The sequence below is a fragment of the Suncus etruscus genome, chromosome 15 (assembly GCF_024139225.1).
Source record: "Suncus etruscus isolate mSunEtr1 chromosome 15, mSunEtr1.pri.cur, whole genome shotgun sequence".
NCBI classification, from domain to species: Eukaryota; Metazoa; Chordata; class Mammalia; order Eulipotyphla; family Soricidae; genus Suncus; species Suncus etruscus.
The window spans coordinates 33,454,895-33,469,839 of NC_064862.1; the positions used below are offsets into that span (position 1 = coordinate 33,454,895).

Consider the following 14,945-nt stretch of genomic DNA (forward strand, 5'->3'; position numbering starts at 1 on the left):
AACAAAACAAAAAAAACAAACAAATACTACAATGAGAAATTATTTTATTTTGTTTTGGGGCTACAATTGGCACAATGGGCTTAGTCCTAGTTTTACGCTCAGAGATCACTCCTGGAGGGGCCTAAGAGACATATGTGGTCTTAAAAACTGAAAATATGTTATCTAAATCCTTAGTTTCTGAAAGCCATAGGTAGTTCTGTAGTTCTGAAGCCATAGGTTAGCTTTGTAAAGTCCTGAAATTTAACACCAGAAAAAAGGTTAAAATATCCTCTTCCATATGAACCACATATGCTGACTGTGACTCGATTTTATCTCTAAATTAGTTGGATCCAAATTAATAGGGCTTTCCGATAGTAAAGTCTGTTTAGGTAAAGAGCTGTTGGTTCCCTGAAAAGCTGTTTCCCCGCATGCACATACAGGTGGCCTTTGAATCTGTAACCCAAAAATGCATGCAAAGCAGAGGTACGTAGACTTTAAAGATAAAGAAGTGGTGGTTCCTTTGAGGCTTTGGCCTCTGCTCAGCTGGGGAGAATGAATTCTTGTTAAGCGTCAGCAAGCACTCAAATTTAATGAACGTGACAATGAATGATTCATCACTGTCAGAATGATACTGATTGAAAGGACATATTTTTTTCCTGTTATTAATATTCTTAATCAAAGCAAAAAAGGAAGCATATGTTTTAGTTGAAACAAGGCCCATTTTCTGCTTTCTCAATGACACATTTTTCAGGACAGTGGAATAAAGGAGGCTCAAAAGGCAATGTCAGGGATCAGAGAGCTGGCTCAACTGGCTAAGTGAATGCTCTTCATCCTGGAGGCCCAGGATCAATCCCCAACATCAGCTGGTCCACTAGCACTGTTGGGAGTGATCCCTGAACACAGTAAAAGCAAGGGGTGCACACACACACACACACACACACACACACACACACACACACACACACACACACACACACTATATTTCCTGGGAACCAAGCAAAAGTATAAGGGGTCAGAGCACTTGTCCTGCATGCAGACAACCCAGGCTCTATTCCCAGGACCCAATACGGTTCCCCTGAGTACTGCTAGAAGTGCTTCCTCAGTATCACCAGATGTAGTTTAAAAAAAAAAAAAAAAAAAGCTCTAGACTTTCAGCTCTTAGTTTTTTGTTTGTTTGAGAGCTACCCCCAACTATGTGCATCTCTGGCATCCCATATGGTCCCCTGACCAGTCAGGAGTAATTTTTGTTGTTGTTGTTTTTTTGTTTTTGTTTTTTGGGTCACACCCCGGCAGCACTCAGGGGTTACTCTTGGCTCTATGCTCAGAAATCGCTCCTGGCTGGCCCAGGGGACCATATGGGATGCCGGGATTTAAACCACCGACCTTCTGCATGCAAGGCAAATGCCTTACCTCCATGCTATCTCTCCAGCCCCAGGAGTAATTTTTGAGCATAGGAAAAGAGTAACCTCTGAGCATTACCAAGTATGCCCCCCCCCCCAAAAAAAAAGACTGTTCATTTGACCCTAAATAAATCACTAAGTATTCTATTCCCTTGTATGTCTGTATCTGTGACAGCATCAATAACCCCTCGTGGGGTGAACATGTGGCCAGTATTAGGTAAATCAAGAGAGGATTAAATAGATTCCAGAGCTTTGTTGGTCAGATCTGCATGTACAGACTCTCCCTCAACTGAGTTCCCTACCCCACTCAAAACAGACAAACCAATAACTTCCTGAGTATGATCTGAAATTATATTCAAAAAAAGTAGACTCAGAAAGTTCAGAGTGTCATTAAATTTTGTAACACTGGGGCCGGAGAGATAGCATGGAGGTAAGGCGTTTGCCTTTCATGCAGGAGGTCATCGGTTCGAATCCCGGCGTCCCATATGGTCCCCCGTGCCTGCCAGGAGCAATTTCTGAGCCTGGAGCCAGGAATAACCCCTGAGCACTGCCGAGTGTGACCCAAAAACCACAAAAAAACAAAAACAAAAACAAAAAAAAAATTTTGTAACACTACAGGGAAATGGCTTTATGAATACCTTTAACAAAAAAAAAAAAAAAAAAAAAAGATTATGTTTAAAAATTACAAAAGGCTTCAAAGTGCCCCAATTCTGGGGATATAATTTTCTGCTGTGAGGAAAGGCAAGATGGAGGAAAGAAGCAAGAGAAGGGAGTATGTGGTTAAAGGGGTCAGTCTGAGAGCTATGAAGACCTGTAGGCTGCCCTGAAATTGGTCTTCAAAAACAGACAAGAGCAGACCACAAGCACCTTCCCTCCTTTTGTGTCTCTCTAGCACTTCTAGCCTAGAGTAATTTCTGCGAATGGCTTGTAGCTACCTGACAGCGCAACTAGACTCACAGGGCCACAGAGCCTGCAGTGCCTAGCCATCAGCAGAGCTAATACACCGATTAGGCTGAAGGAAGTGAGACACTGTCTAGGGTGTGGTGCAATCTTCACATTCAGCCACTGGCCTAAGATGAGTTTGGAATAAAAATCTGGGCCTTTCTGATCTAAAGCCATGTTTGGAGACCATAATTCACTTTTTCTGGTTAATAAAGATAAATTAGTCCAGTAAATGTAATTAACCACATGTGCATAATTAAATTATACAGCAAATAAATTCATCAAGCTGTACACTTATCACTTATACACATTCTCACTTTCTCTTTCTCTCATACACACACAGACACAAAATTTATTTAAAAAATAAAAGGATAGAGTAGTGATGCTAGCTCTCCAAATCCACAAATTCCATCATAATTCACTTTCCAGGCTTTTCTGAAGTCTAGAAACTCTTAAAGGAAGAGATAACTAGACTGATCCTTGTGGAAGGCTAACGCCCAGGAAGAATGGACTTTTCTTCTGCAAACTTACCTTGGCCTGGACGGCATAAGAAGCCAGAAGCACAGAAGCCTCAGGAGGACAGTAGATCTTTTCGTCTAAAATCTGCTTCTTCACCTGAAAGAGGAAACAAGGGAGACATAATTCCATGGGGTGGGTGGAAGTGAGCCGTGGAGTTTGGCCACAGTAGATGGCTTCTGGGTGTTGTAATGACGGTTGCCAACCCAGTGTGCTAATGACTTTCTGACAAAGGGGACTCTTTTTTTTTTTTTTCTACAGACAGGTTGAGAGTTTGGTGGCAATACAGCTACACAGCCAACCCCTATCTCTCTGTTCATGATCAAATGCTGAAGAGGAAAAACAACTGTCATGGAGAAAACAAAGACTGACATCAGGGCCTGACAGGACAACTGTGGGCCTGAGAAGTGCTGGGGGTGCCGAAAGCATGGCCCCTGCTGAGCATGTGCCACACTAGAGGAAATGGAATTACTTTTAAGTCTTAACACAAGACCAAAGTCAGTAAGTCCATGGAATTAATACTGAAAAAAAAAAAATCACTTTCAATATGATTGCTCTAAGAAAAAAGGAAGCAATAAAGTTTGATTGATTTAACTTTTAAGCATATGTGAGGTCCAGAAAATATAATTCTTATGCCATAACTGCATTAACATGATTCACTGCATTTAATTTCTTAAAATGGTGCAGTGTGTGATGTTCTAGATAGTCAAAGGAGTCGGGCGATATGGGGGCTCAGAGAAAAAAAAAACACAACAGCAAAGCCAACTCTTTGCACAGATGTCAATAGTTGCCAGATTCAGAAAAAGTAGTAAATTTTGTCTTACTCAGCCATGAACACACTCCAGCATTTCAGAATGAAGGAAAATCAAGCCAAACTTACATGAGGAATAGGCAGAATTGCTAAGCACTTAAAAAAAAAAATCATCTCTGCAGCATTAGACCCAGCATCCTGAGGCCTGGGTCGATATATAGTCTCATTACAGCTGTACACCTTTCAAACTCCTGGGTTTCTTTTCAAAGAAAAAAATAAAACAGCCAAAGAAATACTAAAAGAGCTTTCCTTATGATGTGAAAAATGCTAGGGAAGGAGGAGTATATTTACAGTTAAGAGAGATAGAGCTTGGGGGGCTGGAGCGATAGCACAGCGATAGGGTGTTTGCCTTGCACACGGCCTAGCCTGAATAAACCACAGTTTGATTACCAGAAAGATAGATAAAGCTTATTTTGGGGGGTTTGAAGTGTTGGGGGTTTCTCCCAGCTATTGTTTGGGGATGCTCCCAGCAGTTCTTGGGGAGCCATCTGAGATGCCAGGGACTGAACCAGGATCCTGCTGCATGCAAGGTAAGTAAGACCCTTCACTTCTGTTAGGCACTCTGTTAACTATCTCTCCAGTCACAAGCAATCACAGATGAGATTTCTTCTTTTCATTCTCTTATTTTTTGTTGCTTTTTGTTTTTCAGTTGCTAGGCCTTAAGAAGTTTGTGAGCCAGAGTACTGGAAGAAAGGAAGAAATCTTGGGGAAATACAAATGCCTCATTTTTATTTTTGGGGGGCAGTGGGGGGTGGCCACACCCAGTTGTGTTCAGGGCTTACTTCTGGTTCTATGTTCAGGAATCACCCCTAGCAAGACTTGAGGGATTGAACCCAGGTCAGTTGAAGTGCTGGAGATTAAACCAAGGTTAATGGGGTGCAAGGAAAGTGCTTTATCTATTATATTATCATTTTGTCCTCCCCCAGATAAGATTTCTTTAGCAAATGTCTTTGATAAAATATATGGGGGGAGTTATTGTATTTAACTTAATATTTGCTGAATGCAATGATTTGAGGCTCAGAGTAATTACAGGAAGGCTACGTGACAGACCATACATCTTCTGGGAAATCATATAATTAACACTCCTGCTGTGATCTTTTCCATCAACAACAGTGGGCACCTTTGGGCACACCAGCAGGTCCGGTGTCAATCACTACAGCTAACCAGGAAAACACGGAAATCCAAAAATGGCATGAACAAAACGGGCAGGGTTTGCATGCTCACATTAGCCTCTTTTCACCCTGCTTCCAAATGGTCAACAAGCCATCTTTAAAAATACAATTTTGGAGCTCCAAACTTTTTTGGTTTGGATCAGCAATTATTTATGGAATACCTACTGTGCACTCAATGAGCCATGACATTAAGGGGTTTCCACTCAACTGAAGGAATAAGGAAGATATAAAACTACTACAGAGGAAGAGGAACATGAAACACCATGTTTCATAGCACAAGCAGTCGAGAAACCAAGTCTTGCTGGACTTCTGAAGCCCTGACTCGGTGAGAACAGATTTTGAACTTCTGGAACTCTTTGTCCGACTCTCTTTAGAGACTGCCTTTGCAACTGCTGAGTACCTTTTAGTTAGTGAGATGAAAACAGAATCCACTTTCAAAGAGGTTTTAAGTTAGCTACTTGTATCAAGTCTTTTACCATCACATGTTTGCAATTTAACCTGACACCAATTCTCATCACTCAAGTATTGTTCCATTCAGAGAGCTTTTTTCATTGCAGAACCCAAGAGACTGACTTTCCAGAGATGGAACATTTTCAAAACATTTGCAGCCAACTTAGGGGGAGTGAGGGAGTGTACATAGTGGGGTGGGGGAATGAAAGCGGGAATAGCACTGACTTCTATACCTGCAAGAAGAATAAATGCTGCGTGATCTCCTGAACCAGCTCTTCCTCAGCATTCTCAGGATAAAATTTAGCCAGGAAGTGAAAGGTGACTGGCTCTTCCTTTGAGACGTCATGATCCAGCACCTGCAGAATTACAGAAAAGACACAAGCTGGGGCTGAAGAGATAGCACAGCGGTAGGGCATTTGCCTTGCACGCGACTGACCCAAGACAGACTAGGTTCAATCGGCATCCCATATGATCCCCGAGCCAGCCAGAGCAATTTCTGAGCTCAGAGCCAGGAGTTTCCCCTCAGCACCAGTGGATGTGGCACTAAAACCAAAAAAAGAAAAAATACAAGCTATGTCTTCCTCCTATGCTTCTCTCAAGAAACCCTGCAGGGAGATTATAAATATTTTCTCCCTCTAAATTCATCACTTTCCCCAAATATTCTGAGTCTATAGTTTTAAGCATTCATGAAGCTATTTGTACAAGCCAATATTCACTTCACATAATGCTTCTGAACCAAATTAATCAATACCTCCAAGGGCTAACTTGCAACTAAGGAAATTAAGGCACAAATGTTCTCAAGGTGACAGAGATACTGAAAACTTCTGATTTGGTCTTGGGCTCCCTTATATCTTTATAGTGTATGCTAAATGTTTCTTTATTTTTTCTCCTGTAATAGAATCTCCCCTTTATTATTTTTTTCTTGCCTCCAACATGTATATCCATCGATCAGAATAGAACTTAAGAGATATTGACTAGATTTCTGTGAAATCTTCTATATATTAACTGAACAACAGAAAAGTATCACATTCTGGGGCTGGGAAGATAGTATAGCTTGGTAAGGCGCTTATGTTGCACTCAGCCAATCTGGGTTCGATGCCCAGCATCCCCCATCCCTGAGCACTTCTAGGAGTGATTCCTGAGTGCAGAGCCAAGAGCAATTGCTGAACATCCTTGGGTATGGAAAAAAGACCACCATTGTCCAGGGTGGTAACCCTTTGTTTCAAGAAACCTCTAGAGATGCCCCACAAAATACTTTAGCACAGTTGGTAAACCACATTCCCTTTCATTTAACAATTCCATCCACCCACTGAAAAGCTTGAACCATCTGCTCTCCAAAATGAATTTCATTTCAGGACATAAACAGGCCATGTGACAATTACAAGGCTTCATTAACATGCGTCACAATTCACTTCCTGTGCTCAGCAGGTTCCATGACTCCTGGTGCCCTCACCTAATAACCAAGTGGCCAACATTCAAGTATGATTTTAAATTTACTGGGGCTAGAGTGATAGCACAGCAGGTAAGGTATTTGCCTTAGTTTTTAGTGTGGCCCAAAAACCAGAAGGAAAAAGAAATGTACTCTACTGAGAGCCAGGGATGTGGTTCAATAATGAAGTTCATGCCTAACACACATGAGACCTGGGTTAAATTCCCGATGCTAAAAAAAAAAAATTGTTGAGGCTGGAGAGATACTTCAATGGTTGCAGCTCCATACTGCTTGGCCCTCACAGCACTTTCAAGACTGAACCTTCAGCAGTGGGCCAGGAATAGCCACAGCATCACTGGGTGTAACTACTAAAAAAAACAAAACAAAACAAAAAAATAAAATAAAATCACTTTGGAGAGGGTCCAGAGCAAGAGCGAAGGGTATAGGCTGTTTTGCTTGCACACGACCAATCCAGGTCTGATCCCCAGTACCCCAATGTCCTAAATCTGCCAGGAATAATCCCTGGGGCCGGAGAGGTGGCACTAGAGGTAAGGTGTCTGCCTTGCAAGCGCTAGCGTAGGACGGACCGTGGTTCGATCCCCTGGCGTCCCATATGGTCCCCCCAAACCAGGAGCGTTTTCTGAGTGCATAGCCAGGAGTAATCCCTGAGTGTCAAACGGGTATGGCCCAAAAACAAAAACAAAAAAACAAAAAAGAAATAATTCCTGAACAGAGAGCCAAGAGTAAGACCTGACCCAAGAACCCCAAATATTACTTTGGAATCTGAAGAGACAGTATAAAGGGGTTAAAACATTTGTTCTTTTTTGTTTGATTTTTTGGACCACAACCAGTAGTGCTCAGGGGTTACTCCTGGTTCTGCACTCAGAAATCACTCAGGGGACCATATGGGATGCTGGGGATTGAACCTGGATCCATCCCAAATTGGCCAAGTGCAGTGTTTCTCATATAGTGGGGCGCACCCCCCCCAGGGGAGGGGCATGAGGCTCTGTAAAGGGGGGCATGTTTGACCTCGGCAAACATTGTCAAAACAAGCTAAGTCCCGTGTTTATGTCTCTGGAGCTGAAAGTTCCTATGTCCTGCTTCAGACCCCGCTTCGAAAAGCTATGCATTGCAAAACATGCTCATTGTAGCCATTAATCCAGACATCACCTCTGATTAAAAAAACCAGCTCAAATTATTTTATATATTTTTGTTTTGTAGGCTAAATTTTTTTTTAATAAAGATACTATTTACAGTCATGCGAGAGGCGCATAAAATGTTTTCTTCTGAGGCTGGAGAGATAGCATGGAGGTAGGGTGTTTGCCTTTCATGCAGAAGGATGGTGGTTCGAATCTTGGCATCCCATATGGTCCCCTGAGCTTGCCAGGAGCAATTTCTGAGCGCAGAGCCAGGAGTAACACCTGAGTGCTGCCAGGTGTGACACAAAAAACAAAACAAAAAAAAAGTTTTCTTCTTCTTAGGGGGTCATGACAGAAAATAATTGAGAAGCACTGGCCAAGTGCAAGGCAAACGCCCTACCACTGTGTAATCACTCGGGCCCCTGAGTTAAGGCTTGTCATGCCTCAGCCTGATCCCCAATTTGATCCCTAGCACCACATATAGTTCCCCAAGTTCCACCAGGAATGACTTCTGAACACAGAACCAGGAGTAAATCCAGAGCAATGTCCAGTTATATCCCCCCCCAAAAAGAAAACAATAATAATTGCATAAATTATATCATATAAGTAATATAAAATCAGACTAGTGGCCCATGGTGAAGAGACAAGATTGCAGCAGCCTCTCAGCCCTGCTCGTTGTTGGTTCTGTTCTCTAGAGCATAGGGGAAATGGGCTTCAGGCAAACCTCCAGGCCTGCTTTCTGCATGACTTCACTCTGCATTTGCCCCCTTTTCTACTCCAGATCCATGATTCTCCAAGAGGGGCAAATAATCATGGCACAGGCCAGAGGACTACTGGAAGTGCCCCCCAGCACCCCCATCCCCACCCCACATACACGAAGGCCCCGCCCGACCTTCTTGTCCATTTTGAGCCAGGCCACGGTGTCCTTGATTGTGTACTGCAGTCCAAAGAACCAGGTTTCCCGAAGCCCCAGCGTCCGGCACACCAAATCAAACAGGTCCTTCCCTTTCCACTTCATCTGCAATGGAACAAAGCACAGAGAGAAGGGGACTGTGAACAAAAGACGGAACTCATTCACACAAAAACCCTTTTCTCTGAACTTCCTCACTCAGATTCAAAGACATTGAGGATGACACTGACATGGCCGATGAGCACAGAATTCCTAAATAATTTTAAAGCTTCCTACACAAAACCATAAGTGGGAAAATACCAATTAGAGCTTAATGGCTTAATCACTGCAAAGCATACACAATACCTCCCTTGGACAGTTCCTTACAGATCTTAATATCCCCAAAGCTGCTAATTCAGGAATGCTGGTAAATAAGGAACCTCATTTAGGAGAGCCTGGCCTCCTGTGTTAGCCTAGCAAGATGGCTAGCTTCTAGGGAGACAATTTCTTTTTTTTTTTTTTTTTTTTTGGTTTTTGGGTCACACCCGGTGACGCTCAGGGGTTACTCCTGGCTATTGCACTCAGAAGTCGCTCCTGGCTTGAGGGACCATATGGGACACTGGGGGATCGAACCGTGGTCCATCCAAGGCTAGCGCAGGCAAGGCAGGCACCTTACCTCTAGCGCCACCGCCCGGCCCCGGGAGACAATTTCTTAGAGATTCACTTGTTAATTTTTTTTATAAACACAACTTGGCCCTTTGGAAAAAAGGCTAGTTAAGATCATTGTTTTAGGTCCAGGAATGGGCTTAGCAGTTAAATATGCCTTGCATGCATGAGACTTAAGTTCAGTCAATGACACTGCCAAAAACATTAAGAGGCACTAGGGATGTAGCTCAAAAGGTTAGTGTACATGCTTTGTGTGCAAGAAGGCCAGTCTGAACCCCAGTACCACATGGTTTCTCCCATCCCCAACCACTACTTGGGGTGAGTACCATTAAGGACAGTCCCAAAACAAAACAAAAAATTCTCATCACAAGAAAAAGAAAATTGGGCCGGGCGGTGGCGCTGGAGGTAAGGTGCCTGCCTTGCCTGCGCTAGCCTAGGATGGACCGCGGTTCGATCCCCCGGCGTCCCATATGGTCCCCCAAGAAGCCAGGAGCAACTTCTGAGCGCATAGCCAGGAGTAACCCCTGAGCGTCACAGGGTGTGGCCCAAAAACCAAAAAAAAAAAAAAAAAGAAAAAGAAAAAGAAAATTAGTTACATAAGAAGACAGGTGCTGGCCCGGAGAGATAGCACAGTGGCGTTTGCCTTGCAAGCAGCTGATCCAGGACCTAAGGTGGTTGGTTCGAATCCCGGTGTCCCATATGGTCCCCCATACCTGCCAGGAGCTATTTCTGAGCAGACAGCCAGTAACCCCTGAGCACCGCCGGGTGTGGCCCAAAAATCAAAAAAAAAAAAAAAAAAAAAAAGACAGGTGCTAAATAGACTCGTGATCATTTCCTAACATACAAATATGAAACTATGTTGTATATCTATAACCAATGTTATGTACCTTTTTTACTTAAAAAAATTTTTTACAATGTCAGGGACCAGATCAAAGGTCTGATACATGGAAGGCAAGGTTCTACCACTTAGCTACATCCTCAGCCTCTACCTTAATTTTTTTTGTTGTTGGTTTGGGCCACATCCAATGATACTCAGGGTTTAGTCCTGGCTCTATTCAGGGATCACTTCTGGCAGGATCAGGGAATCATATGGGGTACTGGGAGTTTGAACCCAGGTCAGCTTCAAGCAAGGAGAGCACCTACCCCCTGGTACCTCTACCTTAAAAAAGAGGGAGGGAAGGAAGGAAGGAAGGAAGGAAGGAAGGAAGGAAGGAAGGAAGGAAGGAAGGAAGGAAGGAAGGAAGGAAGGAAGGAAGGAAGGGAGGGAGGGAGGGAGGGAGGGAGGGAGGGAGGGAGGGAGGGAGGGAGGGAGGGTGGGTCAGAGAACTAGTATAGGGATTAAAGCCCTTACCTTGCTTGGTTAACCTTGTTTAATACCTGGCACTAAATGGTCCCCTAAGCAGAAAGCAGGTATAGCTCTAGGCATGGCCCTATGACCCTTCTCCCACAAAAAGAAATGAGGGGCCCAGGTTTCCCTGGAATGCATGCTTTAATCCCTGGACATGGTCCCACAAGCATCAGAAGGTCTCCTTAGCAATATCATGTGTTACCCCTTCCCACCAAAAAAAAAAAAAAAGAAGAAGAAGAAAAGCAAAGCAGTATGAGAGGAAATTATAACCAGTGCCACAAATCACGGAGGAAAGAACCATAAAGCACAGTCTTATCTATCCAGGTCTCTTACCATGTATGCATAACTGAGGTCAAGGAAGGAGACCAAGGTGGGGGAAGAGGGTTGCAATCCCCAGTAAGCACCACAACTAAAACGAAGTGTGAGTGCCGTGGCCAAAAAGTTTTCTGCCCTGGTAAGCATATGTGAACTGCACAGCAGCCCCCAAAGAACACCACAACCATTACTGTGTGCCTCAGATAAGGGCTATGGCCCCTGGGAAGAGCATGTGCAAGAATCCCAACTAACCAAGAACAACCAGTGCTGGCGCCGATGTGAGGAGAAAGGGACTCTCATTCATTGCTGGGGTGTAATGTTGACTGGAACAGCCTTTTTGGAAAACATATGGACTTTGTTCAAAAGCTAGAAATTGAGCTTCCATTTAGCTCATTTATGCTCCTGAGGACATACTTTAGAGGGACCAAAAACATAATGCAGAAAAGGCACCTGCATTCCTATGTTCATTGCAAGACTATTCACAATAGCCAAAATCTGGAAACAACCTTCGTGTCCAAGAAGAGATGAGTGGCTAAAGAAACATTGGTACATCTACACAACGGAATACTATGCAGTTGTTAGAAAATATGAAATCATAAAATTTGCTTATACATGAATAGACATAGGGAGTATCATGCTGAGCTAAATGAGTCAGAAGGAGAGGGACAGAGAGAATGATTGCACTCATTGGTGGGGTATTAAAAAAAATTCATTGTATAAAAAAAAAAAATCCAAAGACAATGAAATGACAGGTGGGAAGGCAGTTAAGACAGAGAAGGGACCACAATGGCAATAATAGTTGGAAGCTGGATAAGAGCTGTGACTTGAAAGGAAGTAAAGTGAAATGCATGATACGCCTTCAGTAACTGTACTGGAAAATATGGTGTCTAAAAGGGAAAAAATAAAAAAGAGCAAAGTGTCTGCCAAGGAAAAAGGCTGGCAATGGGAGAGTAACTGGGGAAATTGGTGGTGGGAAATTAGCACTGGTGAAGGGACAGATGTTGGAGCATTACATAACTGAAACCCAACTATCAACAACTTTTAACTCTGTATCTCATGATTTAATAAAAATAAAAAATAAATCCCAACTAAAGGAGCGCGAACAGGGCCCGGAGAGAAAGTTTGGCATGTTAAATATTTGCCTTAGATGAAGTCGTTGGGCAGCCACAACTCTGCTTCAAATCCCTGGCACCACCACGGATCCCTGAGAACCATATCAAAAATAGTCCCGGAGCACTGCAGAGGGGGCCCCAAGCCCTCCCCAAAAATCAATACACAACTGATCACAAACCTCAGTGAGCACCCAGGTGGGATGTACAAGACACCCAACCTGACATGGAATCCCCCTGCCCTTTGCAACAATACTGAAGGGAAAGATGAGAGGGTGTAAATAAATAATAGGGAATAAAAAATTTATCTTAAAAAACATTAAGATCAAAAGAAACAGAATAATCTTGAGGGTTCAAACACAAGGTCCCCAGACACAAGCAGAGCAAGACGGCCACATCTGCTGTTTTCCTATCCTCGTTAGAAACCTACACCGATGGATGGACATCCCAGCACACTAAAGAGGCGTAAAGAAAAGAAATGGGGAGAAATTAGGGTCTAAGCACTTTTTTATAAGACCCAGTAGAAAAACAAGCTAGACTGCAAATGTTTGACTGACTTTTGCAGATGTTACAGGGAATTTTTCAAGCAGACCTTCTATTTTTATTATATGTGAATGAGTCCTATTTCTGCAGCCAAAATCAGAGAGCAAAGTTGCAGTCAAGGGAAGGACACCAACTGCAGCAGACCAGTGGCTGAAATATTCTTTGGCCTTTCTTCTTCACCAGGGCTATTATCTCTTAGATGTGCTGCCAGCTCTACCCTGCCCCCTCTCGGTGCCTCTGCAACACTATAAAGGTGGCTTGTTTGTTTTAGGGCTATACATAGCGGTGCTCCTATACATAGCGGTGCTCCTATCTCTATGCTCAGGGATCGATCACTCCTGTGGTGCTGGGGAACCATAAGGGGTTCCTGAGGATCATACCAGGATCAGCTGTAAGTAAGGCTAGTGCCATTTTTGCTGTATTGTATATCACTCAGTCCCCAAGGTTGACCTCTTGCCAGAGATGTGGCTCAATGGCAGAGCAAGCATATGTGCTCAATTCCCAGCACAGGAAAAAAGTTTTCTTTTTTAAAAAATTTATCTGAGGGGGCCGGAGAGATAGCATGGAGGTAAGGCGTTTGCCTTTCATGCAGAAGGTCATCAGTTCGAATCCTGGCATCCCATATGGTCCCCCGTGCCTGCCAGGAGCAATTTCTGAGCATGGAGCCAGAAATAACCCCTGAGCACTGCCGGGTGTGACCCAAAAACCACCAAAAAAAAAAAAAATTATCTGAGGCCGGAGAGAGGTAAGGCATTTGCCTTGCATGCAGAAGGACAGTGGTTTGAATCCCGGCATCCCATATGGTCCCCCGAGCCTGCCAGGAGCGATTTCTGAACATAGAGCCAGGGTAACCCCTGAGCGCCTCCGGTGTAACCTAAAAACCAAAAATAAATAAATAAATAAATAAATAATTTATCTACTACGATGGGAGAGAGTGAAGTGAACAGGGCACTTGCCTTGCATGATTCAATCGCTGGCATCCCATATGGTCATCCAAGTCCCACCAGGAGTGATTCCTGAGTGCAAAGCCAAGCGTAACCCCTAATCTCTAGATGTGGCCCCCAAACAAACAAAATTTATCTCCTAGAGGTGGACTGATGAAGTGCTACTTCTGCATGCCCTCCCACCTATTACATTTTTTTTCCTTTTTGGGCTAGAGAAACAGCAGGTAGATCATTTGCCTTGCATGAAGCACACCTGGGTTTGATCCCTGATACCCCATATAGTTCCCTGAGCCCCACCAAAAGTGATGCCTGAGTGTAGAAGCAAAAGGAAGTTCTGAGCACTGCCAGGGCAGCCCAAAAACAAAGCAAAACAAAATTTTCCTTCCCTCTTAGTACTTGCTAACATACCTACTTCTCAATCTAATAGCAGGTTTTGCTATTGTTGTTACTCTCTTTTTGGCTTAAGAGTCAAACCCAGAGGTGCTCAGGGACTATTCCCAGCTTGATGCTTGAGATTTTTCTCCCAAGAGATATTTTGGGTGTGATGCAGTGCCAGGAACCAACTCAGGCCTCCAGCATACAAAGCATGTGCTCCAGTCCTTTGCCCCATCTCCCTCATCCAAGTCGAAGGGTTTTACCTTGCTGGGGTTCAAACCCAGGGATTTACACATGCAAAACAAGTGTTCTACTACTAAGCCATATTCCCAGCCCAGGCCAAAATTTGGGGAGGGTGGCAGTGGGAGGATGGTGGAGGTCACACCAATCAGTGTTCAGTGGATACTACAGGCTCTGGGGACTATGCCCAGAAGCAAATCTACAGAACTTGCCCTCCGAGCCTGTTGAGCTCTTCCTCCGGCCTAACAAAGGGTTTTTAAATTCACATCAGCTTTTAATTCCTACAGGCAGATTTCACCGAAGAAATGTTATTTTGGAAAACTAGATGCTTCAGGATGCTGATTATCCTCTTGTCTCTATTTTAAGCCAGTACATAGTATATAAATTACAAATGACTACCTTGCTGGAAGATAATGGAACACTAAAGAAAAGACATTAACTTGAAGAAGTTAAACACCCAAGGGCCTGAAGATCAAGGTAAGAAATCCTAGTCTGCCATAACTCCTGGACGGGGCCAGGTCAGGCTTCGGTACCAAGAAGCTTCTGCCAGTGCAGGATGATGTGCAGAGCATCTCAAGCAGCATTTCTCGACAGGGAGTCGTATCCCAAGGGAGTCATAGGTGAAAATCACAAAAAATGGGAATGCCTCGACATGAGACATGAGGGCCAATTGGTGGG

At 43.7% G+C, this 14,945-nt stretch overlaps 1 protein-coding gene across 2 annotated transcripts in view; it reads right to left on the reverse strand.

Annotated features, from left to right (window-relative positions):
* The window catches only part of NF2 (NF2, moesin-ezrin-radixin like (MERLIN) tumor suppressor), a 110,594-nt gene that overhangs the window by 57,835 nt on the left and 37,814 nt on the right, over positions 1–14,945 (reverse strand). For both annotated transcript variants that reach the window (XM_049788809.1, XM_049788810.1), the window contains exons 2-4: positions 8,731–8,856; positions 5,504–5,626; positions 2,853–2,936 (exon numbers count right to left, since the gene is read on the reverse strand). In XM_049788809.1, the coding sequence (XP_049644766.1) occupies positions 2,853–2,936; positions 5,504–5,626; positions 8,731–8,856 (333 nt within the window). The remainder of the gene's footprint in view (positions 1–2,852; positions 2,937–5,503; positions 5,627–8,730; positions 8,857–14,945) is intronic.